The following is a 27,046-nucleotide window of genomic DNA, read 5'->3' as shown; positions in this document are numbered from 1 at the left end:
AAGATCAAGCAGCAAGAATAATGGTCATGAATTTCATGTTAAAGTATCAATGTCCTCACTGATACCTTGTATCAATGTCCTCACTAGCCTCTGAGAGTCAATCCCATAGTTTCCCCATAAGGACATTTTGGCAATAATTTGTTTGTAGGTAAAAACTTGACATGCACAGCAAAAAATCTGTCTATCTGAGTTCCAACGGAGTTCAAACACAGACAAGATCACAAATTGCTTAAGTGTTTATGACAGGAGCACCACAGTCATCGCTCCTGGCTAAAAGGGTTGTGGAGCAATGCTATGTCCCTACCAGTAGGGGGAGACTCTCATAGAGATACAGATACCAAACAGAGTTCCTGAAAGTATGCACCTGATGAAAGAGTTTGGCATTACTCGAATCAATACTTTGTTCAATTTGTAATTTACAATTATATAGTGCATTTTTTCCCACGTACCTCCAACACTGTGTGTGTGCTGGGGAAGCTGATCTCTATTGACTTCAGTGATGAAACTATGGTTTGAGAAAATAACTATACAAACCATGAAATGGTGCCAGCCAGCATTAATAGCAAGGCAGGTCCATCCCCATAACTAACGATCTACAGTGAACTCTGAAATCTGCTATTAAAACCGCTGTCACACAACAAGGCTACACATTGCCAACCCTTGTGTAGTTTGTGAAGAGAGGAGCCAACGTGGATGTTTGAGTTTCTTTTATATGGAATTTCTTAGGCTGTGATGCTATGTGAAAGCACTCGGTGCATTCAAACGCAAGCCGCTGAACGGCATCCGCTTTCGATGCCCTCAAGCAATGCCAGTTGAAGACCATGCTCCAGGTCACGCCTTGAGGCAGAGTTTAATCCTTCTTGGCTTTGGCGGTGAGAAAATGGACGACGCCGGGGATGAAGAGCATGACGACCTGCGGCACGATGGTGTATTTGATGAAGAACAGCGCGTAGAAGACGACTGGGTAGGCTCCGGGGAGGCTGAAGCGGTTGATGTGGTGGAGGGTCATGGCCGAGAGGGCCAGGCAGAGTGCCCGAGGTGCCCAGGGAAGGCTCCATCCACCAGGCTTCCAGGACTGGGCAAGCCCCAGGCCTATCAAGGCCCCGCAGGCCCGCATAAGGGAGGAGAAAGGGTTGGTGTCCAGGCGGACCCATTCTGGGTGGGAGCACCATTTTTTGGCCAGTGCCACTGACCTGCATCAAAAGACCAAGATATAATCAGCACTGACAAAACATGATTATAAAGACAATTCACTCTGTTTTATATTCCCTTTTTTTTCTCTGATATGACACAGCAAGCACAACTGGAGTCTGATTCCAAAACACCTACCAAGACAACGGGATTCCCATCTTCTCCAAGGCGGTGTGGAATACCAGCGTTCCCACCAGTAGACCCGCACTAATGCGCAGGAAGAACAGCAAGGAGTGTGTTTCCGGAACAGAGCGACTCAGATAGACCCCAAGAAGAACACCTGCCATGGTGGGCGGCACCGTAGAGTAGAATGTGTTATTAACCATATATTATTTTATTATAATGATATGCTGTCAAGTCTTTTACACAGCATTGCATTTTGTCCTGTGACGTGTTGATCCACATAAGACATTCTGAATGTGTTCTCATGCATGATGATGAGTCTTACCGGCCAATAACCCACCGATGACCTGGTGAGGGAAATGGGCCAGTATGAAGATCCGTGAGAGGCCGACGGCAACCAACACCAGGGAGTAGAACAGGTATGGAAAAGCGGCTGCCAACTTACTGAGGGTCAGTCACACACACACACACACACACAGATTTAGACGACTTACTGGTTTGCTCAATAACATTTTGTAGGCTACTTCAAGGAGGGCGGATTGTATTGATAACTGCATACTATGGTCACAATACTGGTCTAAGCTAGTCAGTAGGAGAAAGTGGGCAAACAAGGAGACTGCTACACCTCGGAAAAGACGCTGGCTAACTGTCCACACAGGTGATTTCCACAGACTGAAATTGAGCTGCGTTGGGGACTAACCTGCCTGTGCGAGAGTGTATGCTGGAGGCCAAGGAGGACATCATCGCCCACCACACTGCTGCCGTGATCATGACATGACCGGAGGGACTACCTATGAGGATTTGGGTCTGTCAATACAAATTCAACTCCTGATCCCTAATTACACACTAAACATCTAAATACACAGTACACCACACACTAAATATCAACTTATGCATCGGACATCTTAGACTATTCCAAAATAACTACCAAAGGTAAATATTATTAGAATGTATTTGGTCTTGAATCGATCTTTGTTATGTCGATAGACGAGGTTCACATTTAACTTGAATGCAAGAGAACCTGCCTGGTCCAGTTTCGCAGGTAGAGGGAAACTGCTGTAGTTGTGGCGGGTTCTTCTCAAACAGGCGAGACTCCTTCATCCACCAGTACGGCCTTTCTCCAAAAAGAATCCTGCCAAAACACAATGTTCGAAGTAGTTAAGCGTGTGAAAATGCTCTCTATCATGCATTAGAGTATCTCTTAAAATCGTTAAAATATTGCTAACCATTTGAACACCAGGTTAAGCCACTCCGATATTGCAGCTATCCAGACCACGGCCACGCCAGTTCGTCGGTTTAAGAAGTAAGTCAGTGGAAACATCAACAAAAACGCCGCTTTCGGGTCTCCCATGTGAGAGGCGAAGAGCCACGTCTGCTCATACGCTGTTGTTGACAACTGCAAGGACTCCGCCATCCAAATACCATGCGCGTGTACAGCATCCATCGCTAGGTAGAGACAGCGGTACACTTGAGGCTGTACTGCTGTAGTCTTTGCAAAATGCAAGAAAAACTACTCGATCCGTGAGATGAAAGTCTATGTGCGCAAATTTGGGATTAAAGTTCAGCGCGGAAACTGACGTTAACTATCACCACTCTAACCCTTAAAGTTAACCTGTAGGGCCTATTCGATGACACAAACGATCCCAGAAACAGCATATAATACGAGATCCCATAAACCTGTTATTGGCTTGCTAATAACTGCAGCTATTTTCTATTTTAATTCCTTCTCAGATATCAAGTGTCATGTAAGATTCCCATTCATTATTTTGTCACCCTGTCGCATCGCGTCAGCAACTCCCCCACGTCATTGGCTTGTGGATGAGATCCGAAGCACGGCTAGTAGAATGGGACAAACTTATTTTGTTCAACGCGATTTGGGCGTCCACCGTTTCTGCATTGGCATTTGCATCATATGCTACTCGGTGACACTCTGATTGAGCCTGAAATACTTTCTTTTGCCATTTTTAGCATAGGCCTACTAGTTTTGGAGTTTTTTTTATCTCTTCCTTTTCTGAAGGTCTAACAGAAAATGGAATAATGGTGGTCTTTTTTGTCTTCTTGTGGGCCAACGAGGAGGACGGTTTCAGCCACTAAAAAGGGAGTTTTTCCTTGCAACCGTCGCCGTAGTACGTGCTGTAGGGGGTTCAGATGGGCTGTTTAAAGTCTATTTAGATTCAATTCAATTCAATTTTATTTGTATAGCGCCATAACAATACAATTGCCTCTAAGCGCAGAGCCCAGATCCTAACCCCCTAGTGCATGCAATGGCAACATGTGGCAAGGAAAAACTCCCTGTTAGGCAGGAAGAAACCTTAGGCAGAACCAGGGCACATAGGGGGGACCCATCTGCTTGAGGTCGGCCGGGTGGAGACAGGAAGGGGGGGGGGGGGGTTGTGGGGCAGAAGGGGAAAGGAAGCAACAGGGGTTATTATACACCATAGACATCATATAGGCCTATATGATGTCTATGTTATACACAGCCAGCATTTGGTCGCTGAACATAGTAAGTATACAGACATCCGGTGGTAAACACATGATACAGGCAAGACCAGATTACTATAGCCTACCAATAGGGTTACTGTTACAGGGGTAAGGGATGTAGGGACAGAGAAACATTTCAGTGGTGGCAATAATGTATATTGTACAGTAGCCTATATCAATGCTAGCATAGGTATTGGGTAGAATAGGTGTACGGTAATGCAGTGGCGGTGGGTGCGATTGGCCGAGGGTTTCTCCAGGTGGACCATGTGGAGAGACTACAGCACCGTCCCATAGCGGAGATAGTCCTTGTTAGTAGGGAGAGAAAAGGAAGAAAAGGAAGAAAGTGAGTGGGTAGAGTTCAGCTGTCCATGTACGTAGATGCGGAGTGGTGGGGGTGAGGAGCACTAGTTCCACTTCTATCAGCGATTGGAACATGCCGAGATCTGTTATAGATAGGCTAGATCTGTTATATAGATAATTCAATTGTTACTGGAGCTATGGAAATACAATTGAATTTAATTAAAGTGCGGTGTGTGGGGGGGGGGGAGGTCGCTTAATCCTAAACATATATGTAGCCTGGTGATGTCTTGGTATCTCAAAATAATGAGAAACTTTTCAAAATAATGTACAATGAATGAACAGGACTCACGAGCTGCAAAGTCTCTCCTGGCGTCATTTGACACGCCCATCTTTAGACGACACATGCCGTCGCTCACGTTTACGTAAAGGCAAGCGCTCCGGTTTCCCTGGCGGAGAAGATGGCGGCTCCTGGACCGGGGGAGTATTTCAGTGTCGGGAGCCATGTCTCTTGCCTTACCTGCTTAGGTCAACGTTTACAAGGAGAGGTCGTGGCTTTTGACTACCAATCCAAGATGTTGACTTTGAGTATCCTTTCTCGATCTGTGAACATCAAGGGGTCGATGGCCACCTTGGCAGTACGGGGCCTGTAGAGTAACCGAAATATGTCAAATAGTGATCCGCGCAGGCGTAACTGTGAATGTAGCCGGGCAACTAGCGAGGAGACCCTTCATTCAATGTATTTGACGGAATTGTGCATCGGCTTTGTCCAAATGTGTGTGCTTATTTATTGTAAGACACTAATCCTGGGGAAAGGCAAGCAGTTGTACGAATTGCTCATGTGTTGTGGTCAGTATGAACTGCAGTACTCTTGACTGTTCTTGGATCACTATTTGGCAATTCCAAAGTGGCATCATGGCAGATCCTCATTAGCCTGATAGCCTGATAATGCTAGCCTGCGATGTGAGCTTTATTAGTAGCATTGACGAAGCTAATTATACATCAATTAGTTAGTAAGACCCAATTTTATATCACAAACACGTGTACTTGTTATCAGTATTATAAACGGCTAATATCTTAACAGACAGGAGGTATACTTCATTGAACTACACAACATTAGCTAGCACGGTAGCTTAATAGCTAACATTATGGTCAGGGGGCTTCTGTTTTAGCTAACGTGTTCGGCACCCAGCTATGTGTAGCATGGAGTCAAATGCTCGTTTATTTTGACCAGACATTGCTTAACGATCGGTACATTAACCAACTGTAGTGGGTGATCAATTAATCAAAATCGGTTTATGATCTATCCTAATATCACGAGAGAATATTTGCCCAGCGTGGCCGATTGACAGTTTGGATGGCAATTTAGCCGGCTGCTAGCAGCGGCAGTAGGGTTGGAACGGGTATTTTCAGTTGACCGGGATTAACGTTAGTTGGCTAAAGGCTCATTGTAGTGAAAGGCTAACCTTACTCTAACATTAGCTTGCTAGCTAGTATCCCCGGGGTAACATTACATCAGAAACCTTGTGATGGCAAAATGTGTGGGATGTTTTGAAATAGACCTGTCTTTTGACTTATTTGAGCCAATAATACTTTTGTGGACAACGCCTTATTGTGTCATGCAACATGATGATTGTGACTACTTGAACGTTCTTCCCAGTCTAGGGGTAGCCTAACTACAGTCAGCTGTCACCTCATCCTACTATGCTCGTCCCAAGATGCCTCGTTTGTTTTAAATCATGTTAAGGGGTTAATTATGCTCTTTCTTTTTTTAAGTGTTCTTTCATGAATCTGATGCGTTTGTAGTGATGAACGAAATTATATTACATCAGTTCAATCTGAGTTCAAAAGGTCCGTCGTATGAAATGTAAAAATGTATGTTAATGTTAAATATTGAGCAAATATCACCAAATCAAAATTAATTTACCTATACCATTATACCTAGTAAGCGTAATGGTATGAGCCAGTATTTTGATTGTTAGTATTGCATCACTTATACTTTCTGCTGTTATTCTGACCATGACAAGTCATGATAACACGCAGGTCACTAATACTGTTGACTTTTACTGAACGGGCATAATAATACAGTGTTGCATAGCTTGTTTTTTTGTGTTTGTGTGATTTTGAGACTGGCATTGACCCCTCATTAATGCCAATAGGCTACTTCACAAACTGATGTCGACCCCATCTTACATTGAGCGTATGGTAATGTGTGCAGTGAGATTCAAACTGGAGGAGCCGTCTGGTTTTTGTTGTCCATGCCTGGAAATGGCAATGAGCCTTCAATGGAGTATTAAGCTAAGTCTTGTGTATTTTGGGCATTAGTGTGCCCCGTTTTCAATAGATGGCACTGTGGCCCTGGCACGGGCTGCTCTCTGGCTTGGGTTGGGACGCCCAGTTGCGGCGTCAACGCTGAATTTTGTTCATTTGTGTGATCTCACCAAGGTGATGGATGTGGTGTGTTCAGCAGTGTGGTTTCTGCTGTGTGTGAATTATGTGTATTCAGTATAGTGTGAGCTGATATGTATTTTGTAGTGGCCATGGCTAGAGGCGTTTTTAAACTGTTTGTGTGATTTCATTTTAGAACGTGGCAGTCTGTGGGGCAGTGGTCAAATAAGTGACCTGACATCCATGAGTCTTGAACTCTCAGGTCTTCTGTCTGTCGGCGTATGTGTGCTTTTACGTCTGAGCCTGCAATGGAACTCCACAACCAACATTCCATAGTTTTCCTCGGTCTGGTATGCCTAGCCTGTTCTTGGAATAAAAAAATGAAAACCCTTTGAAAATGTATGCAATGGCCCTTATGCCAAAAAGGTGTATGTCCAGGGATTAAAATTAACGTCGTCCCGGGGCCGTATCCAATTGTCATTGGGACGATAAACAATTTAATTTGGGACGACAAGAATTTCAGCCCGCTTTTTATTGCACTTGCAACTCATTTAAACGGAAAAGAAACGCAATTTCAATGTCCTTGAATGAAGACATTAGACACTGACAATAAATCTGACTTGACTTGAAATGGACTCGCGCCTCACGTTTGTGTTCTATTAGTGACAACAGTGGCGGTCCGTGCATTTCACGACTAGGCCTTCAGTGAGGTCCTACACGATGTTAAACTGAGTGAATCCACCTCTTAATACCATCATTATGACGCCATGGCTCTCGAACCATATATTTATACAGAAAGGCAGTATAAAAGTGAGCATTGCATCACCTTAACATAGTCGAGTACAACAGACTTAATTAATATTTCCGGAGCATTTAAAATCAATACACTCGTATTAACAATACATTAAGAGTAGTAAACTCTCAGTTATATGATCGCTTGGATATCACTGTCCCAACTTAAAAGTAAAAGGCGATTTTCAGGGATTAGTCTACAAAGTTTTATTCAGTCCACCGAAAGTAGCCTATGTGAGCTTTAACAAGTTTGTCCACTAAACATCGCATTGTCCCACCGGCAAAGCAGTTTCATTAAACTTCCTATCCTCACGATATCCAGTTTTTCTTGAAAGTTCCGTCTTGAAAATGGCGTTGTAATTGTATCAAAAACTGGAATTATCAAGTTGGTGTAAACTAGTTTATTTGAGTTGGTTAATGTAATTATATTTAGTCTTACCAATTGAAACAACTAGCATAATAAGCATTGCAACCGATGTACGTCGTTTTCACATTAGCCAAGTAAACTGAGCACTGAAGCGCTGCACCGGTCTGCCTCAGTATCCAATCAAAGGACGTTTACGTGTCACGTTCAATTCTGAAGGCCTCAGGGAAGATTTCTATTCTCGGGGAAGATTCTTGGAGCCTGGCAACACATGATAGCTGAAATATGATTGGATGAATGCCCTAACATAAATAAACAACGCTGAAAGCTATGAAATCAAGAGAATGGACTATGGGGAATAATTTAATACATATTTATGAAAAGAAAATATTAAAATTAAATTAAATTAAAAAGGAAGTTCCTTCCTGAGTGGAAAAAGACATATTCTTGAATTAAATGGGATGCAGCAATAGGAATGTCATCTCAGTTTTAAGAAATGACCCAAACCAATTGAGAGAGTTTTAATAAACAGTTTTGGATTTTAAATCTATTGCCAGCAGCAGTTTTTATTCTTGTATAATCTTAATGGAATTCATTGTTTGAATTAATTTGCACCGAATTTAGTTTTTTTTTTTTTTCATAAAATTCGGGACGGTTCCGGGATGTTTCGGGACGGTTGAAAATTATTTTCGGGACGGTTCCGGGACGGTGGTGAAAAAAGTTAATTTTAATCCCTGTGTATGTCATTATGTCGATAATGACCAGCACTCAAATTCTTGTTGCCCAGCATTCCTTTACCGTGACCTCTAAATGCCTCCACTGTTAGTCAGTCGTGGGTTTTACCCGTTGCATTGGAAAGATGCTTGTGTTCTTCCTGTGGAATTAATGAGTTTAGATTGACATTTTACTGGTCTTTACCAAATGCATAAAATATCTGCTAATATGCTCTGTAATATGAACTTCATATATACAGGCAGGAAACAATTATGTAATTTTTTTGGGCCTGTCCGCCAAAGTGGAAAAATTGCCGGCCAGGCCTATTTTTTACCTGCCAAAATGAAACATTGCTTTTCATAACATAATTTCCATGTATCAGTAATATGCTACCTTCATATGTCATTTTCATTTCATTGTATACCACAGGTAGAATGAATTTCCGTATGGATTTCATTTAATAGGCAAAAATTATTTTACAATTCAATTTGTACTGTTCAAACTTAAAATAGATTTAAATAGCTAAACTAATAGGCAAACACTGAATCGATCGAGAGAATGTCTATTGTAAAAGTGTGAGCTCTGGTGGCTCTTGATGGCCTCGACGTTCATAATGGACGAGCCGACGACAAAAGGATTTGGCCTCTTGTCCCTCGCGACCGCTCTACAAACACTGCGTACATTGTGCCATTGGAATACTTAAGCCAGTCCTGTGGCTCGCTAATATCCGTCGTGAGCCGCCTCACACTAGGGCTGGCACTAGAACATCATTTTACAGCTCGGTACTACTTGTCTGAAGAAATCGAGATCGCGAAGGGGGGAGGCGGAGTGTATAGCACAACTCTGAACATAAGAGAAAAGCATAAAGTTAATGATTTGGAGATGACACTTGGTCTAACCTTACATAATGCTGTAACTCTAATTGTGTTCAGATCTAGCAACTTGTTTTTTTAAGGGTTAGATGTTTCATATTTTTTTTCTTCTGAATAGTGATCATCATTAGTAAGATTGACTTAAATATTAAATTAGTCATCTTTGCTTTTATTAGACATCATTTGTAAAGCTGTGTACATGCACTTGGCCCCTAGTAGTAGGGTGTGACTGCTATTATGCAACAGCCATCGTTGAGAAATCCACCCACAACTCACAAAAGTTTTATTTCATCACAACTACAGTTGGGGAAACAAAATTTGCATAGTCAAATGAAGATTGCAATAATGATGAACTACCTGTTTTGAGGACAGGCCTTGCAAACTATAACAAATATGCAGATATGCAGCTGTTTTGACATTGCTACTAGTCACCACTATTCCGTCTTCCCCAAACTGGTGTCTGGCAAACGTGAAATTTACATTTAAAAGGATGAGGGCATCACTGTGTGCAGGTTGGAGGCCAGATCCCTAATGGGGTCACCTTGTTTCCAGTCGAGGAAAAAAGAAAAAAAACACTTGTTCGCCATTCTCACCTGTTGTTTAGGGCTCTACCTACCTTCCACAGAGAAGGCATTGGCTGCATCATGTTCCATAACGTCTGTGGTAGCTGTAGCAGAGTTAGCTGAGGTAATATTGAATGCATCATGTTCCTTAACGTCTGTGGTAGCTGTAGAAATTCTTTGGGATTTTGTAATCGTGTAGCTATTAGTGTGTGTGTGTGTGTGTGACCATCTAGACTCCTTGATAAAATACTATTGTCACCCTTCAAGTGCTGTTGACCTTAACCTTTGACCTCATTAGAATGTGCTGCCTCCAGCGGTAAGCCAAACGTCAGCGACGTGGTCCTGATTAACCTAGCCTATGTGTCAGAAGTGGACATCATTAATGACCGTACTGAAACTCCTCCACCGCTAGCATCTCTCAATATAAGCAAGGTAAGGGCTTCTCCTCGTCTGCTAGCATCTCTCAATATAAGCAAGGTAAGGGCTTCTCCTCGTCTGCTAGCATCTCTCAATATAAGCAAGGTAAGGGCTTCTCCCAACATCTCTCCCTGTCATCAAGGGACAGCGGGTTCTCTACTTCAAATGAGTCACTTATACTGGCTAAATGGTTAACTGTATTTATATTTAAACTATGTGACTCTGCCGAAATACTGAGTTTTTATTGCTCAGTTGAGGTATTCTGTGGTCTGTTATTTTTAAATAACAACCGGCTGACCCGAGTCCTGATTATCCTTTTGGCGTTTATTTTGAATACATTTTTGGTTGGCTAGACATGGTGCCGCACAAATGTATGAATGACAACTAACATCAGTCTGCACAGCAACAGTTTGTTGTTTATTTGGTTATAATATTTGATTGGCCATACATTCTGCTATGCAGACTTACGAATGACACTTAACCGTAAAAGAATAACAGACCAAATAACATCACTCATTACCCAATAGTGTGGGTAGGATTCCTTATTGTGAAGCCCTGTTGGCGTGTTTCTGAGCTGGTTGTACATGCATGAAATGTTTCCCATGGTCCCTGTCTCGGTGCAGTCTCTGACTCTTCGCTTCCCCCTCCTCAGCTTGCCAGCCGGGCCCGGGCAGAGAAAGAGGACAAGCTCTCCCAGGCCTATGCCATCAGTGCAGGAGTCTCCCTGGAAGGCCAGCAGTTATTCCACACTATTCACAAAACGTGAGCAATTCTCTCTCGGTTGGGAACCATTTTACGTGCCGCTTTGGATGACATGTTTATTGTGTATATTTTCCATTCAGTTGCAATTTTCAAGACAATAAGAGTTCCACTGTATACGTCCCTTTAACCAACACGGTAAGACGTGGAATGGTTCTGTAATCAGCCTCTTAAATATCAAGGGCAAACAGCAAAGTCGTTCCAGTGAAACCTGATTAGCACCCAAGAACAACAGTGACTGGGTCAGGTAACGTCTCGTAGCCATTTAGTCCAGATTACATGTCTATTCATCGTTTTATCAACGGAGTAAATGTGTTGTCATAATATAGTTTGGTTATGCAGCACCATTTCTTATATCTCAGGTCACACACAATTCACTTGCTTGGCTGTAAAACACAGTATAGTATATTTATTTGAGGCTAAATGCATAGAAATAACATGGGATAAGATTCTGCCCCAGATTGAAACGTCTGATTCGGTTTGTTTGTCTGTAACAGGAGTTGGCTGAGGTTTGTGTCCTTTTCTGTCTTTCAGCATCAAAGACTGCAAGTGGCAGGAGAAGAACATTATAGTGATGGATGATGTGGTCATCTCGCCTCCCTACCAGGTGGACAACTGCAAAGGCAAAGATGGGAGTGCTTTAAGTCATATACGCAAAATAGTGAGTATTTTTGATGCTGGCTTACTTGTGTGTGTGTGAGAGTCCAGGGTAAATACACACATAATTGTTAATGGGACTCGTACCTGTATGCAAACACACCTTACAGGTCGTGCTCACTCATTTTCTGCACTGTGTATGGTTGTTACTGGCCGAACCACTCCAGTGGAGAACGTGTTTTCATACTTAATAATAATTAAAAGAAAGACGGAATCGAGGTCTCCTCTTCTTTGGGGAATGAGCCTGCCTAGCCTGATTCCGCCGCTAATTGTCCTCAGCTCAGTTTTTCGCTAAGATTACCATGGAAACGTGCTCGGGTGAGTTCAAGTTCCAATCAGCCACTTTTGAAAAGTCGACTAATCAGCTACTCCTGCGGGTGGCTTAGTGCGATGATATTTTGAAATGTAGTCGCAAAAATTGCAGCTAGAGCTAAACGGGGTGATTCAAACGGCTAGCAAACGTTGAAGAATTGAAGCCGGAGCAAGAGGAATGTGTACATTTATTCATCAACGGTTAAGACGGTGTTTATTTACCGCCAACCGGGTTTGAGGGGAGGCTAGGAAGGTTAGTGGCAAAGCAGGAAATGTAGCAATCCCATAGCGGTCAATGCCGATTGGTTAAAGGCTGTTCCAATGGTTTCAGGATTAACCCAAGTGTAGTGTTGCCATTTTTTTTAGTGCCAAACGATTGGTGTAGACACTTGGAGAATGCTCAATCAGGAAACAGGCTTTTATTCTTGCAGTCAATGGAGAGAGGGAGGGAGGCTCCGCTCAAAAGTTCACCTATAGCTCTTGATTAGACATTGAAACAGTCCCAGTTTATGTATCCTCCATAGCATAAAGGGGTGACACCCCATAGCACTGGCCCTCCATGAATATTAGGGGTGGGGGAAAAAATGTCTCGATTCAGAAAAGTTCATAATCGATTTTGTAAAAAAAAATGTACACATCCATTTTATGTTGACATGCAAGCTGCATCGCTTATTACATTGTTCATAGAAGGTCAAAATTGTGACAAAGAAAAGCTTTTTCTCTAATAAAAAAATAGAGAAGGTAATTCATCTGTTGATTTTCTTTAATTATCACAAAGTAGGAAGTGTAGCAAAGACTCTGAGTAGCAAACACAAATGTTTTAAAAGTCGAAATGCATCGATAATCATTTTATCTGTTTAGAATCGATAATCGGTTTAGAATCGATAATCAGTTTAGAATCGAATCGTTGACCTCTAAATCGGAATCGAATCGTGAGGTGCCAAGAGATTCCCAGCCCTACTGAATATGTATTAGTCTGCTACCCCTTGAGACGGGAAACTTCACACTGTTGGTTTCACTGGTAGAAGTGTTGGTTAAGAAATCAAGCTGTAAGCAACTGTCTCCCCGGCGTGTATTCATGAAGGTGGGGGTATAAGGAATACACTGGCAGTTTGATATGCCCTGAGAGGAGTCCATAGCCTCACATATAGCAGGACGTTCTACCAGAAACCATTACATTTTAATTTTAACCTAAGTCCAATTAAAAAGCAACAAATACAAATGAATACAAGAATAATTGGATTATTGATTATTGTCAATCATTATTAACTTTGATCCTGCCTTCTAATTCGCAGCTCCTTCAGTGGCCAAACCCTATGTATCCAACAAAGTGAATTTGGCTCTGGTTATATTAGGCTATGGTTAGGCTAACAGAATTGGCATCTCCAGCTCTCCGTAGCTGGTGTCTGGTCTGGTGTGTGGTTGCTCTGACGTTTTCCCCCGTCCTGTGTGACCCCTTTCTGCAGGTGGAGAAACACTTCCGGGACACCGAGGGCCAGAAGCCGGTGCCACGCTCACAAGCACAGCAAACACAGAAGGACTCCTCTTCTTTATCAACTTGAAAAGGGAGGGAGGTGTGTGTTTTGGGGTGTGTGTCTGCGTGTGGATGTGTACGCCTGTGTGTGTGTGTGTGTGGGAAAGGGAGGGAGAGTGAGAGAGAGTGTGTGTTTGTGTGTGTGTGAGCATGTCGGCCTGGCCTTTGATGGCGAGATGAGCCGCAGGGAGAGGGGAGCACCGAGCCGACGTTCCGAAACCCCTGCCAGTTGACCTCCGACCTCCAGTCAGCGCCAGATCAAGTCAGCGGTGGGGATGGGGATCACCCAGGCTGGGAGGTCTGGAAGATTTTAAAAATTAATAAACAAACAAATAAATAAATAGAAAAAAAACAAATAAACATTGTAAAAAAAAAAAAAAAAAAAAAAAAAGACAAACACGAGAGACAGAAAGAGAGGAAATTAGACTCCGTGGAAAATCGTTTAAAAACAGAACCAACAGACCCCAGACTAACTCTGTCCTCCCTCCCCTCATCCTCCCCTCTCATGCCAGCAATTGTTTGGGTATTTTGTTTGTCAGTTATTTGCCCCTTCTTTTCTTCCTCCAGTCACCCTCTTTCTCTCCTTCCTTCAGTCACACTCTTTCCCCTCCTTCTTATCCTCCTTCAGTCACACTCTTTCCCCTCCTTCTTTTTCTTCCTTCGACACTCTTACCCTCCCTCCTACCTTCGCCATGAATTCCATTTTGTCTGAAAAAAAAAAACAGGTGCAGTCAGAAAAGCTTGTTATCTTTATTTTTATTTTATTTTCTTTTTCTGTACGTTCTCCAAGTGTCTGTATTTTCTGTATTTTAAAAAAAAACGAGAAGTGACTTGAGATGCCACACTTTAAAAAAAAGGACATTTTCTAAAATAAAAATAACAAAACCTCTGACTGAAATGCTTTCATTTTATGAGCTTTTGTGGACATTTAGAGGCACTTCGAGCCTGTGTAGGTTTTTCCACCATCACATTTGTTGAGAAAAAAAAGATCGTTAGAAACTACTAACTACTTACACTAGTCAGTGTCTCTAGTATTGTGTGTCATGTGGTATTTATTTTTATAGAGAATTGTTCTCTGATGACCCAGGAGGTTCTAAGCATCTGCAGTGTGCCGGTGAAAATACATGCTGATTCACATCTGTGCTTCAGACATTTTAAGGCCGTGTTGGAGATTCTGCCACATGTCAGGGTGGCCGAGGTTTGAACTCTGACTTCACCTGGTCTTCAAATTGGTACGTGTCAGGTATTCTGGATTACGAGAAGCGAATGGGCTATCAGGGCAGAGTGCATCAGACCTGCCAACACGCATTTTGCGTAGGCCTACCTGGCACACATTTTGACATCAAAGTAAGCTGGTACGAATTGATGCTGTAAGTACGTATAACAAAAACATCAATAAGGAAATATATTTAAGTTCGCATAACGCTCAATAAAGCATTACCGGTTTCCAACGGGTTCAAACTTCAAAGTCTGTCGAGTTGCCTATGCGTGCCGCTGTTGCAGAGCAAGAACTGAAGAGGAGTTGACCAATCACAGACTGACCATCTAAATCAGAGCGAACTAGTAGGGTACTCCAGAGCCATAGAAAACATGGCTCTGGGGTACTCTGAGCTAAGGTCTTGTATGCGAACGGGTACAATTCGCCTGTGCGAGAGTCGCCATTTTCGCTTCACGCAAATCAGGCACATTTCGAGTGGGCGAGAGTCGCCACTTTGTGAATGAAGCGCGCTTCACTTAGGACGCGAACTATAAAGACGACAACTCATTCAAAGACAAAACAAATAGCTACACGTAACCTATAAACGTCGTTGAGACTTTTATTAACGATCTTACTCATTCTCGTGGTCGGTAACAACAACAATAACAAAACAGAGACAAATAGCCACACGGTCAAGCAATGTAATTTATTACGTTCTACGAATCCAACTGATAACATGTAGTCTACTGTTCGGGTAATAATTTACAGCAACTCTTGACTTCTATTGAAAGAGATTTAGAAATCCTCAAAACCTGGTTTGATGTTAATAGATTGTCACTCAATAGAAAAATAAAAAACTAATTCATGGTCTTTGGAAATCGAAAAGGAAATAGGTAGGCCTAAGGACATTCAATTAAAAATAAGTGATGCTGAACGAGTGACCGAGATAACATTTCTAGGAGTGGTCATTGACCATAAATTAACATGGAAACCACATGTTTATTATATCAAAGGAAAGATCTCTAAGATGATAGCAATTTTGTACAAATCAAGAAGCATGTTAAACTATAAGGCCTTACATATTATTTACTGTTCACTTTTACTTCCCTACATATCATATTGTGTGGAAGTCTGGGGATTGACATATAACAACTGTCAATGAAATCATTATTTTACAAAAACGAGCCATAAGGATAATAAATAAGATAGATATAATATAGATGCTAGCGCGCGAAACCTGTTGATGTGTTCTTACTTACAAAAGACCGGCAGCCAATATTAAGCGTGTAAAAAGTACCTGATGGCTTTCGAACAACTCTTGAGACTCTCTGACTGATAGCTAAAAAGTGTCCGGGTGCGTAGTGTCCGTTAAGGCACAATATTAAGCGACTAAAAAGTAGCTGATGGCTTTCGAACGACTCTGAGACTTAAAGCTAATAAGCGCCCGGCCTACGTGGTGACCGGATTACGTAATGCTAACGTTGGCATAGAAACTGTCACTCAAGAGGCGTTCGAAAGTCAACATTACGTCACCCGGGCTCTTTTTGGCATCCGGTGCCTTTTTAGCTTGACAGCGACTCTCGCGCAGGCGAATTGTACCAATTCCCAGCTTTGGCCTTACCTGCCATGCAGCGTCATAATTCACAATTGTTGAATTGACCTGTGAACTCCAACTAAACTTTATTTCTCGCAACATCTGTCCAACGTCAGGGTGCGCACTCAAAAACCTACAGACTAAACCCTTAATTAAGAAAGAAAAACAAGGTGTCTTTATCGATTTATTTTTCCGTTGTAGCCTAATTAGGCCTTCAGCAAATTAAATAGTGCTAAAATATACCCTTATTTGACGATATTGGTGACTTATCCTTTTGATCTTCAGAGGACAATCAAGCCAATCGACTTAAAGACGAATACACTTTAATTTGATTTAAGAATAAACTTTCTCTGAGTAGGCATATGGTCAGGGGCGGACTGGCCATCGGGAATACCGGGGATATCCCCGGTGGGCCGATGGCACAATACACCAGCCCATCATAATCATCGACCGGCCCACCGCCATCAGGCCCACTCGCAACGCATATCAATATAATATACTTCATAGCTTCTGCAGACAACATGAATCTAGTTTTCTCTAAGAATTCATGAAATGAGGAGCACTGACTGATTTTATACTTCTACTTAGAATCTGTCTTCACACCTATGGTGCCTATTTTTCGATTTTTTTTTTAAATTTTTTTTTTTACGTTACTTCTTAAATGTGTTTTACGGACTTTGATATCTCTATGTTATTAATGAACACCTGAAAATTGGTTCTTACACAGCCGAAGTGTTCTCAGCTGTGCCGATTGAGGTAGGCCTAGAGGATTCTGGGATTCTTACAAGCCCAGCCAGGACACGCAACCGTATTGACGTGTGCAGTCAGCCCTAGCCCTTAACACGGATGAGGCACAGTTTGCTGCTGCCTCTGTCAATCTCTTCAGTCAGTCTGATTTAGTTTTAGGTGTTATTAAATGTCAACTCTAGCCTACATTTTATTTGGAAAACCACTGACTGGTGACAGTGATAAGGTAAGATGTGGCGTTGACCTTGACAAATGTTAGCTTGCTATTCACAGATGAGGTAACGTTCCCTACAGCAAGCCTAGCTAACGGTATGTCTTAAATTGAGACGGTTATGATCTGGTAAAATAAGCAAGCTGTTGTCAACATCGAGATTATCTATTTTAACATGTTAGCCGTAGTCACTTGCTTACAATCGATGAGCAAGCTATCCATGGTGGTAGTTGTAAATAGGGCAATCTTATCATTTCTAATACTGTAACTTGTGTCAAATAAGTTAACCAGCTAGTTTGTTATGCTAAAATCACTGTGTTACACCAACACTTACATTATAAACAATGTTAATATGTTATATAGATTGTGAATATGTTATCTAAAGGTGTTGAATTGGCCAAGTAAAGCTTGCGTTTCACAACACTTATGTTATCTAGATAGATGATTCTGGAATAAAACATGGATAAATGGATACAAAATAAATGAAGGGACATTTATAATGGACAAAAAATTGCGATTAAATATTGTAATAGTTTGACAGCACTAATTTCAAGTATATTTATCTAATACGCTTTGAGTGTACTAACCAATAGGCTTTGTAGTTATACGTATAACCATCTGATCTGATAACCATCTGATCTGATCTGATACTATTCATCTTGCAAACTATACCTACCTTGGAGTGTTACAATAGCCAGTATCATTTTATTCCATGTGTCCATCCAGGCAAATTGGTGGATCCAAATGTTATTAAAAAACAAGCATATATGATGTAATTTCTTTGTAATCAACCAAAATATGGTTAAGTCTATGGGTATTTTTCCCAGTAGGCCACTGACCGATACGTGCGATCCATTGAGTGGGCAATGCGGTGTGTACTGAGTGGGCAGCGCGCTGTGTACTTAGTGGGCCGCGCACCGTGTATTGAGTGGGCCGGTCTGACAGTAACTCCCGGGCCACTTTTTCCCCCCAGTCCGCCCCTGCATATGGTAGCCTACATACACACACACACACACACACACACACACACACACACACACACACACACACACACACACACACACACACACACACACACACACACACACACACACACAGGTGTCACTGTTCCGGAGGTTTTTTCAGCATGAATCACCTTCTTTCAATAACGGTACAGGCTACTCCCAAACAATCAATTTCTCATTGCCTTAAAACGTAAGCAATGGCGTTTAAGCTCATAGACATCCTATTACGTAATAGGATGTCTATGTTTAAGCTAAATATGACGTGTGCTATTCACGGAGCTGTGCGGCAAGGTTAAGCACTACAGAAAACGTTCGATAATATTCTGCTCTTTTTGTGTAACACTTAAAATATAAGGCAGAGGTAGAGGTTTTGTATACGAACGCAATCAAAAGGCTCAAAAGCAGGTATTTTCAAAAGGTGAATTTCAAGAGATATTTTAATAATAATTTTAACCATCACACATTAACAGTATTTCTATCTATACAAAAACATAAATAATATCCATGGAAACTGGTCACAGATTACATTTGAAGGGTGAATTCAAAGAATCTTTCTCTGGTAAAACAGCACAGCTTATGATTATGATCTTTGATATGGTTACACAGTGACAGACACACTCACAAAAACATCAACAGACAGAATTAAGACCACAAGCATTACTTAAAGGCGGGAAGTCACACTGTTCGTTTCAAAGTAGTTAATTAAGGGATCCAGCCAGGGCCGGAGTGGGGTCACTTTTCAGCCCGGGAATTTCAGGCCCAAGACCGGCCCACTTTTTCCATGGTAGTGGAAATTGGATAAATGAAGCAGTAGTTCAGCTCTTACTATCCTGTAGTTTTTTGTAATTAATACCATGGTTCAACAAATAATGTAAAGGTTAAATAATAATCCACTTAAGCTAAGAAGTTAACGAAAAATATTACACAATTCCACAAGGATAGGTTGATAAATTAACAAAAGCAGAAATAAATAAATAAAGCATTTGAAACATATCCCACTCTTCAACAAGGAGGCATATTGAACTAATGTTTACAGTTCAACTCACAGTACAGTATAGTTACATTGCAAATAGCACCAACAGCATCTACACTACAGCATCAGTAACCACCTAAGCAGTGCACTGGTTTCAGCCACTTTATCTACTGTATAACAGTGTCGTTGCTTATAGACATGAGGATTTCCTTCTCTGTGCACATTAACATGAAAGCCTCCAAGTTGTCCTGACTCAATGAGCTTCGTAGCCTATTCTTCACAAATGTTAAGGTTGAGAAGCTTCTCTCAATTGCAATCTGTGTGATGGACAAAGTCAACAGAAACTTTGTCCAAAGCTAACCCAATGACATGATAAGCATCTGTGAGGAGGTTGTACTGTGAGAGTATTAAGTGGACACAAATGGCACAGTTTTGCAGGAGGAACAGGTCCTGCTTTCAAGCTCCATCTCTGATTACATGGTAGTCCGCCACTATCCTCCTGACCTTCCTGTGCCACCTCACTACATGCCCTGACAGTATAACCTTCAAGAAAGGACTTTTTCAGTCTCTCCCAATGGTATGCCAAGCTAGACAGCTCAGTTTGTAATGTGCTATCACGAGCTCTGTCAGCTAACGTAAGCAGACATTTGCTGATTTCCTGGAGTGCTGAGTTAGGGAGCCCATTTATCTTTATTTCAGGAACGTTTTTAGGGTCAAGACAAGCGAAATGAGGCAAGTTTCGCATTTGCTGAAATCCTCCTATCAATGCTACCTGCCACAGTGTCCAAAACAACATTATGGACATTCACCTCAAAGGCAGCATCAGATGAGGCTTCTGGTTCATCATCTAAAATCTCCCCTGGCATTCTTTATTTTTCATCAAGTACTGTCATATACTGCTCTTTCTTACATTAAATAACTTGAATTCATATTGTTTACTCTGTTATCCTCTCTACCTGTACGTGTAGTCATGGCCTCCTCATTGCAAATGTCGGGCTCATCATTTTCAGCAGGAGTCATTTTACTGCACACAGATCAAGTTTGAGTTTTTGCATAATATTTGCGAAGTCTATGGATCGCCATATATTGGGTATAAAAAAGCTAATTTAATATTTTGCTTGCGAATAGGTTGACAACGCTGCAATGATATACCAACGCTACAACGATATACCAACGCTACAACGTTAGCCGAATAGTTACGCTGCTTATCATTAGGCCTATGTCTCTCTTTACCAGTTGCCACTTGTGTTTGTCCTCTTGAAAATAAATCGGTAAGGGCAGCATTTGGCAGCATCCTCCTCCAAAGCCTTTCTTTTTTTCAACCTGGCTTTTTCAGCCCCTCCTGGCCTTTCCCTCCCATCAATCCTCCTTGCCTCGTATCGTTGCGGTAGGGCCGGCCCATCGGTTGCCTATCTGAGAAAACTTTTTGGGAAAAGACGGGCTATGGACCCAACCAACTGTATTTGGGAGGGGAGAACTTCCTCGCATTGTACAACCCATGCAGAGGCTGCTGTGTCATAATGCCCAATGTGTTTAGCCTACTTTAAGTGAAGATGGACTTACGTGACAAATACAAAAAAAATGAATTAAATTACAAATTAAATTCTCGACCGGCCCACCGGGAATTACCCGATTACCCACCCCGGGCCTGGATCCAGCTGTGAGCAAATCAGCCATTTTTTTTTTTTTTACATTGGTCATTAGTTGATTAGTCTAGATTTGTTTGCTGAGCTTAACTAGAAAAGGCAAAGAGTCTTTAATTCTTTCTTTATGCTACCCTCAGCCTTGTCATTAATTGACAATTGACTATACTTTTACTACATTAGATTTCTTCAGAGACAAATAAGGTACCGGATCCCAAAAAATGTCCATATTCAGGCAATCCAGGCTCTGTGTGGACGTAGCCTCAGTGGCCTGTATTCATGAGGGTAAGGAATACAAAGACACTTTGAAAACACTCACTCACACCTCTCTCAGGGCATCTCATTAAGCAGGATATTCAACCAGAAACTCTTAAATTAAACATAAGTTCAACTAAAAAGCAACACAATACATATAAGATTCATTGGATTATTGACGATTGCCATTAATTCATTCATTTTGTCCTTAATTCAGATTTTGCAACTCCTTCATCTCCTCTCCAGCAATATAGTCAATGTAAACTTACCCTATGCTTTCCACTGTCAACTAAGCCAAACCCTGCTCTTCTACTCTGTACATGTCCAAAGATATCCCTATGCTGTAATGTGTGGTGAATGGTGAACTGTTTCTTGTGGATTCACCTTCTCTGTTTTACCCTTGGAGCAGTGCTGTTGGCTACTGGAAGTCATCCCCTAGCTGGTTTTAGCACATTTGAACGCACCATCTACATTGTTCATTAATATAGCTTATAGCATTTTGTGTTAATGTAGTGTGACTCCTGTAGGCAAATGAAATATATTAAAAAGGTTTTCCATTGGTCAACTGTCAACGGGCCTGCCTGCCCTGCATTGATGCTCTGTCAAATTTAATATTGCTTGTTCATAAACGTGTTATTCCATTTTAGTTCCAAATTAAATTTGCCATAGTCATTCCAATATTATATGAACAGCCCACTATTTAAATGTTTCAATTTCAACATTTTGTTAATTCCGAAATCGAAAAGCTGCTATGCTAATATTTTTAGAAATTAACTTTCTAAACATGTTATTGCAAATTTCAGGGGGGCTATTTCACTCTTTCTCTTTTTGGTCAGGGTCTTCAAACAGTTCAACCCTGCTGGAAGAACTGAGTACACTAGAGACGGTGAAAGCCTATGCGTATTTCAGAGCCTTCCTGGTTACTGGACTACCTACCTGCTTAATTTTGATGATTGTGTTTGGTACCAGAGAACTCAAACGGAGCAACCACTACATCCTCTTGTGTCAGCACTGTGTCTGGGTAACTTGCTTAAATGCAGTAGGAGCAACATTGTATGGCCTCCATGTCCTCCAGGAACCCATTGCTCGTGTTGTTTGCTGGCTGTTTTTTGGTGTGGGGGTGTTATTTGCCCGCACTGCCATGATCACCCTCACTCTCATGTCCATGAACATCTCCCTGTTCATCCGCTTCCCATTACGCTACTCACAGCGGGTCCGACGAGTGACCGTTTACGTCCAGCTGATAGCCTGGACCCTGGCACTCCTTAACCCAGTGCTGTTCACCATCATGGCCTTCTTTCAATCATCATGGGAGTATTTGGCGGAGCCTTCCACTCTTTGCTCCGGCCCACTGGATGGCTTTGTGCCACGAATCACCGCCATGGCATTACTGGTTCTCCTTATTCTTCTCATTGTGGTCAGTTACTTGTTCATTTATGTGGAGGGCCACAGAGCAGGACACTTCTCGGACTCCAACAAAAAGGGACGTTGCACTATCCTCATCCACGCCTTACAGCTGAGCCTACACATTTTTCCACTTATTATCATCATAGTACGTCTGCCAGCTAACCATACTGGACACGTGGTCAACTTTTTGTTTGTTTGTGTGGCCCAGTCTCTGAGTCCAATTGTGTATGGACTGCGTTGCCATGACATTTGGTCTCGGCTGCCGATGTTACTACCTCATTGTCTGCTGACCTTTTTGAATTCGCTTGGAGGGAATCTAACAGCAAGGACCTCACCTGCAGCACCCATAGGCAACACAGAAACAGCTCCAAGCACCGCTGTTAATACAGCAGCCAAATCAATGACCAACACACACACACTCACTATAGAGCCACCTATGCAATGAACTTTGATAGAAGTGTTAATAATGGTAAAATAGACATAGCTTGATGGCAGAATTTGACTTGTAGCAGAGTAGGACCCCTTTTTAAAATTTTTACAGGCCTCAATTGAAGGCTCCTTTACATAAGGAAGATTCTGGATACCACTACTCTGTTACAGATACCAAGAAAAGTGCAGTTGCAGTGCAGTGAAGTGCAGTTTTTCGATGAAAAACACGTTTTTTATGTTATTAAACAAGTTTTATTCACTATTTACATGAAATGACATGAATCTCTGTATAGTAGCTATACATATTACATAATAAATTATACATATTTATCTTTTTTAGTTCGATTTGTATTTGTTTGTTACTTCATTATGCTGTGCAATAGTTAACTTGTTCTTTTACGTATCTGAATCTTTTTGGTCTCTATTTATTCATATATATAATTATAGCTCAAAAAGTAAGGAAACTTGCGTTTGGTAGATAATTTCTTTGTTGTAACTTATACCGTTGGAAAGCCTGTTTATTTCGCTTTTAAATGGTGACACATTTGTAAGGAACATGCATTTGGGGGATGAGCAGCAGAGCTGAGTATGTAAAAATGAGAAATTTGCCAAATCTTCTCTGCCAATGCCAAACAGCTTATTCTGCCATTGACTCTTGTTTTTAGTGTTTAGTGGATTGGATGATTGAATTTTAAAGAAACAAAACGTATTCGCAATTTAACAATTAATTAATTTAACAAACAGGAGCCTTAGTAGTGTGTGGAATAATCATACACAGCCACAACAGCCACAACAGCCAGGCACCTCCTCCTCGTACTGGTCACCAGCCTGGTCACACACTGCTGTGGGAAGGCATCCCATTCTTCAACCAGCATCTGTCGCAAGTCAGCCAACGTGGTTCTGTAAGTCACTCTGGCACGAACAGCACGCCCAAGCTGATGCCAAAGGTGTTCAATGGGCTTGAGGTCAGGACTGCTGGCAGGCCATTTCATCCTCTCCACTCCCAAATTCTGGAGATAGTCTCTGATAAACCCCTTTCTGTGGGGGCAAGCGTTGTCATCTTGGAGGATAGAGGTCGGTCCCAGACTGTGGAGATATGGGATTGCCACTGGTTGCAGTATCTCATCTCGATATCTCTCTGCATTGAGATTGCTTCCAATGATGACAAGCCTCGTTTGGCATTGACAGAAGATCAGACATTTTTCATGGGCGCAACCCGCATACTCAGCTCTGCTGCTCATCCCCCAAATGTATGTTCCTTACAAATGTGGCACCATTTAAAAGGTAAATAAACAGGCTCTCCAACGGTATAATATTTATTGCCAAGACGCATTGTTACAACAAAGAAATGATCTACCAAACACAAATTTCCTTACTTTTAATGCTGTGTTTCTATACATTTATATATACAGTATGTCATATGTATTTATGTAAGGCACAAAGACTCCCAGGCTTGCCTGCCTGGTCTAGCTGACCTCTTGAGGTAAATGTACTGTGAGTGGTATGATGGTGAGGTTTGTGGATGTCAATGCTAAAAAGCATTTAAACATAGGAAACTTAGATGTATTGTAATGTTGACAAAGGCTTTTAGCTCTGTATACCCAAGTGGTTTTAATGTTGTTTATTTGCTTTGGCCACTGCATATTTCCAATCTATTTACCTTTGCATTTGTAATTACTTAGTAACCTGTTATTACATCACTTTGTCTGATTCTGTGCTTCTGGTCTTTAAGTTTAAGTGTACATTAAGGACATCTACACTATTAATGTTAATGCATTACATGAGTCCATGAAACTGGAGAGGGACGGCATGCAAAAAGTATAATGTCTGAAATGTGTGCACACACATACTGTACATACACTGGGATCCAGTGTTGTCTTGTTAAATCTCTTTACCCTCCTTGTTCACCTCTTGCATATTTGTAACATTTCCATTATATTGCTCCTTTAAACGTTTCTGTTATAAGAAAAACATACACATAAAAATGAACCTTTATTGAAGTTCTGGTTACATGTATTGCTTTAAGACATTGTCTTAAAGATACATGAAGATAGGTTTTTAGTTCATTGTAGTGTAAGCACATTCCCTTCTGTCTTGAGTAGGGTAAAAGGAACAGTTGGTGAGGACCAGGAAACACAACTACAACAGTTAGGCTGAATCCCATTACACCCCTTAGCCCTACGCCTTTCCCCTTCCCCTCCGTTTTGCGCGTTCACGTGTAGGGGTTCACGTTAAGACAGAAAGGTAGGGGTGGGGGAAGGGCTTTCCACCCCTCCCAACGGAGATTATCCGAGGGCACACTTCAAACGGAGGGGTGAGACCGATTTCCCCCAATGCATTGCCAACCCGTGATCATTAAAGAAGAAACATCGCGCGAGTCCCTTTAAAAATGTCGGAAACAGCAGGAAAAGCATCACACAAATGTAAGTATTTTCTTTGTAATTCATGGTTTTAAAACTTGTTTGATGAAATGTTGCATTGTGTAAACAACAGCTGCAGGCGCCATGTTTGTTTATGTCTGGTGAGTGACAGCTGTCGCTCTCCGGTTACGTAACAGCTGACGCAGCGTACTGATGACGTACGTAATTGTTGAAGGGATATCCCAATTCGTAGGGCTACCGTTTCAAGCCCTTCGCCTACACCTACGTTATTGCTCCGTTTGAAAAGGCGAGGGCCAAGGGGCAGGGGTAATAGTAGGGGTGGAGATTAGAAATGGGATTGGGCCTTACTCATGAATGTTGTCTACAGATATCTATCAGTAGTATCTGTGCATTAAACTAGTTTAATCATGGCAGACAGACACACAGCACCCAAAGTCTTTAGTTTATCTGTCGCTTTGTCCCACCCAGCTGTCCGGAGCCTGCACATCCTCTCCCTTATTCATGCAGCCGCAGATCCCCCTACTTCCCTTAAAACAATCCTGTCCTCTGACTGGACCTGTCCACCCTTTTCAATATGTACCTTCTAAAGCCCGTGATTAAATGTGGGACTGGCAGCTGACCTATCTAAGGTCATAGTATAACATTTCATTGAAACAGCAGACAGAAGGATTGTGAGAGGGCCAACCAGTCATTATTCAAGATGTAGGTGTATGTGAGAAGGTATAGTTTTTACCGTTATGCAATTGCAAATGTCCATGAGAAACATCAAATATCAACACACCCAAATGTTCTGTATGCAAACTTTTTTATTTATCAAAAAAATAGTTTGTAAAGCAGGGCATCTTCATTTCTTTTCGTTGCAGGTTTTTTCACGTTGGGCTTACTGTGATGACTTCACAACCAGAATTGTATAGGCGAGTTGAATTAATCTAACTCATCCTCTGGATGCAACAAATCAGAGTTGGGTGCGTTTTCCCTCCAAGGGTTTTCACTTCCATGTGGGAAAAAAGGCACATTTACCACTCCTGTGCACTTCAAGATACAGTACCCGATTGATACGAATGGATTAACACGTCCGTTTACAAGTGAACTTGTACGTTAAATGCACAGTCAAGACCAGTGTATACCATTACACAACCTCAAGTTACCGTTGTCATGACGGAAGGGTGACTGTTATCGGGAACCCTATCCGTCTTATTTCTTCAACTGTAATTCTATCCATTACTGACGTCAGTGGGGACTCCCATTTCGCATAGTTCGCTATTGTTGTTTCTGGAGTTCAGAAACGTTCAAACAAGAATCAGTTGCCTACTAAAATGTTTTGTCCAAATTGAGCTGGATCCTGAATGTTGAGCTATGAATGTTTTTTAAGATAGATACAAGAGCGTTGTGACACTTTATAGACCAATGAAGGAAGCAGTTGTCAAGGTGCGATGGTCTGGTAACGTTGGTAAATATTTTATTGGGTGATTTCTGTGAAAGAGTTTCGATAAGGTGAGCATCTTATTTTTTATTCTTATATTGTTAACATTAAGCTCATATGCGAGAGTTAAAATGTTGGTCTAACGGTTCAATACAATTAATTGTGTTTGTTCTGAAACAAACTGTTATGCAGTTTTTTTTAATCAGTTTTTGGCAAGCTCTCATTAAACAACTGAATCTTGTTTACAAAAATCCCATTGCATATGTCAACCCCAGCGTCCTTGATTTATATTGTTTTATTCATGTGTGTGGATTCTC

General features: G+C 41.6%; 2 protein-coding genes across 2 annotated transcripts; one reads left to right on the top strand and one right to left on the bottom strand.

Annotated features, from left to right (window-relative positions):
* Positions 1 to 665: 665 nt before the first annotated feature.
* On the bottom strand, positions 666 to 2,728 carry g6pc3 (glucose-6-phosphatase catalytic subunit 3; the record flags this gene model as incomplete). The annotated part of the gene is made up of 6 exons (XM_080835547.1): positions 666 to 1,193; positions 1,330 to 1,471; positions 1,640 to 1,758; positions 2,015 to 2,101; positions 2,336 to 2,446; positions 2,541 to 2,728. The coding sequence occupies 6 exons, from the start codon at positions 2,726 to 2,728 to the stop codon at positions 851 to 853; spliced, it is 990 nt and encodes a 329-aa protein (XP_080691673.1). The 3' UTR covers positions 666 to 850.
* A 1,801-nt stretch (positions 2,729 to 4,529) lies between these two features.
* Positions 4,530 to 14,362, top strand: lsm12b (LSM12 homolog b). The gene is made up of 5 exons (XM_080835909.1): positions 4,530 to 4,680; positions 10,084 to 10,217; positions 10,855 to 10,964; positions 11,496 to 11,622; positions 13,397 to 14,362. The coding sequence occupies exons 1-5, from the start codon at positions 4,554 to 4,556 to the stop codon at positions 13,490 to 13,492; spliced, it is 594 nt and encodes a 197-aa protein (XP_080692035.1). The 5' UTR covers positions 4,530 to 4,553; the 3' UTR covers positions 13,493 to 14,362.
* The last annotated feature ends 12,684 nt before the right edge of the window (positions 14,363 to 27,046 follow it).

This window comes from Sprattus sprattus, assembly GCF_963457725.1.
Source record: "Sprattus sprattus genome assembly, chromosome: 3".
Classification (NCBI taxonomy): domain Eukaryota; kingdom Metazoa; phylum Chordata; class Actinopteri; order Clupeiformes; family Clupeidae; genus Sprattus; species Sprattus sprattus.
This window is presented reverse-complemented; position numbering and strand designations above follow the sequence as displayed.

Excerpts from the sequence above, each read along its gene's own strand:
- lsm12b (XM_080835909.1), top strand. The coding sequence starts at position 4,554 with ATGGCGGCTCCTGGACCGGGGGAGTATTTCAGTGTCGGGAGCCATGTC. Across the intron at positions 4,681-10,083 it reads ATCCAAGATGTTGACTTTGA|AATGTGCTGCCTCCAGCGGT; the intron begins GTATCCTTTCTC and ends TGACCTCATTAG. Across the intron at positions 10,218-10,854 it reads CATCTCTCAATATAAGCAAG|CTTGCCAGCCGGGCCCGGGC; the intron begins GTAAGGGCTTCT and ends CCCCCTCCTCAG.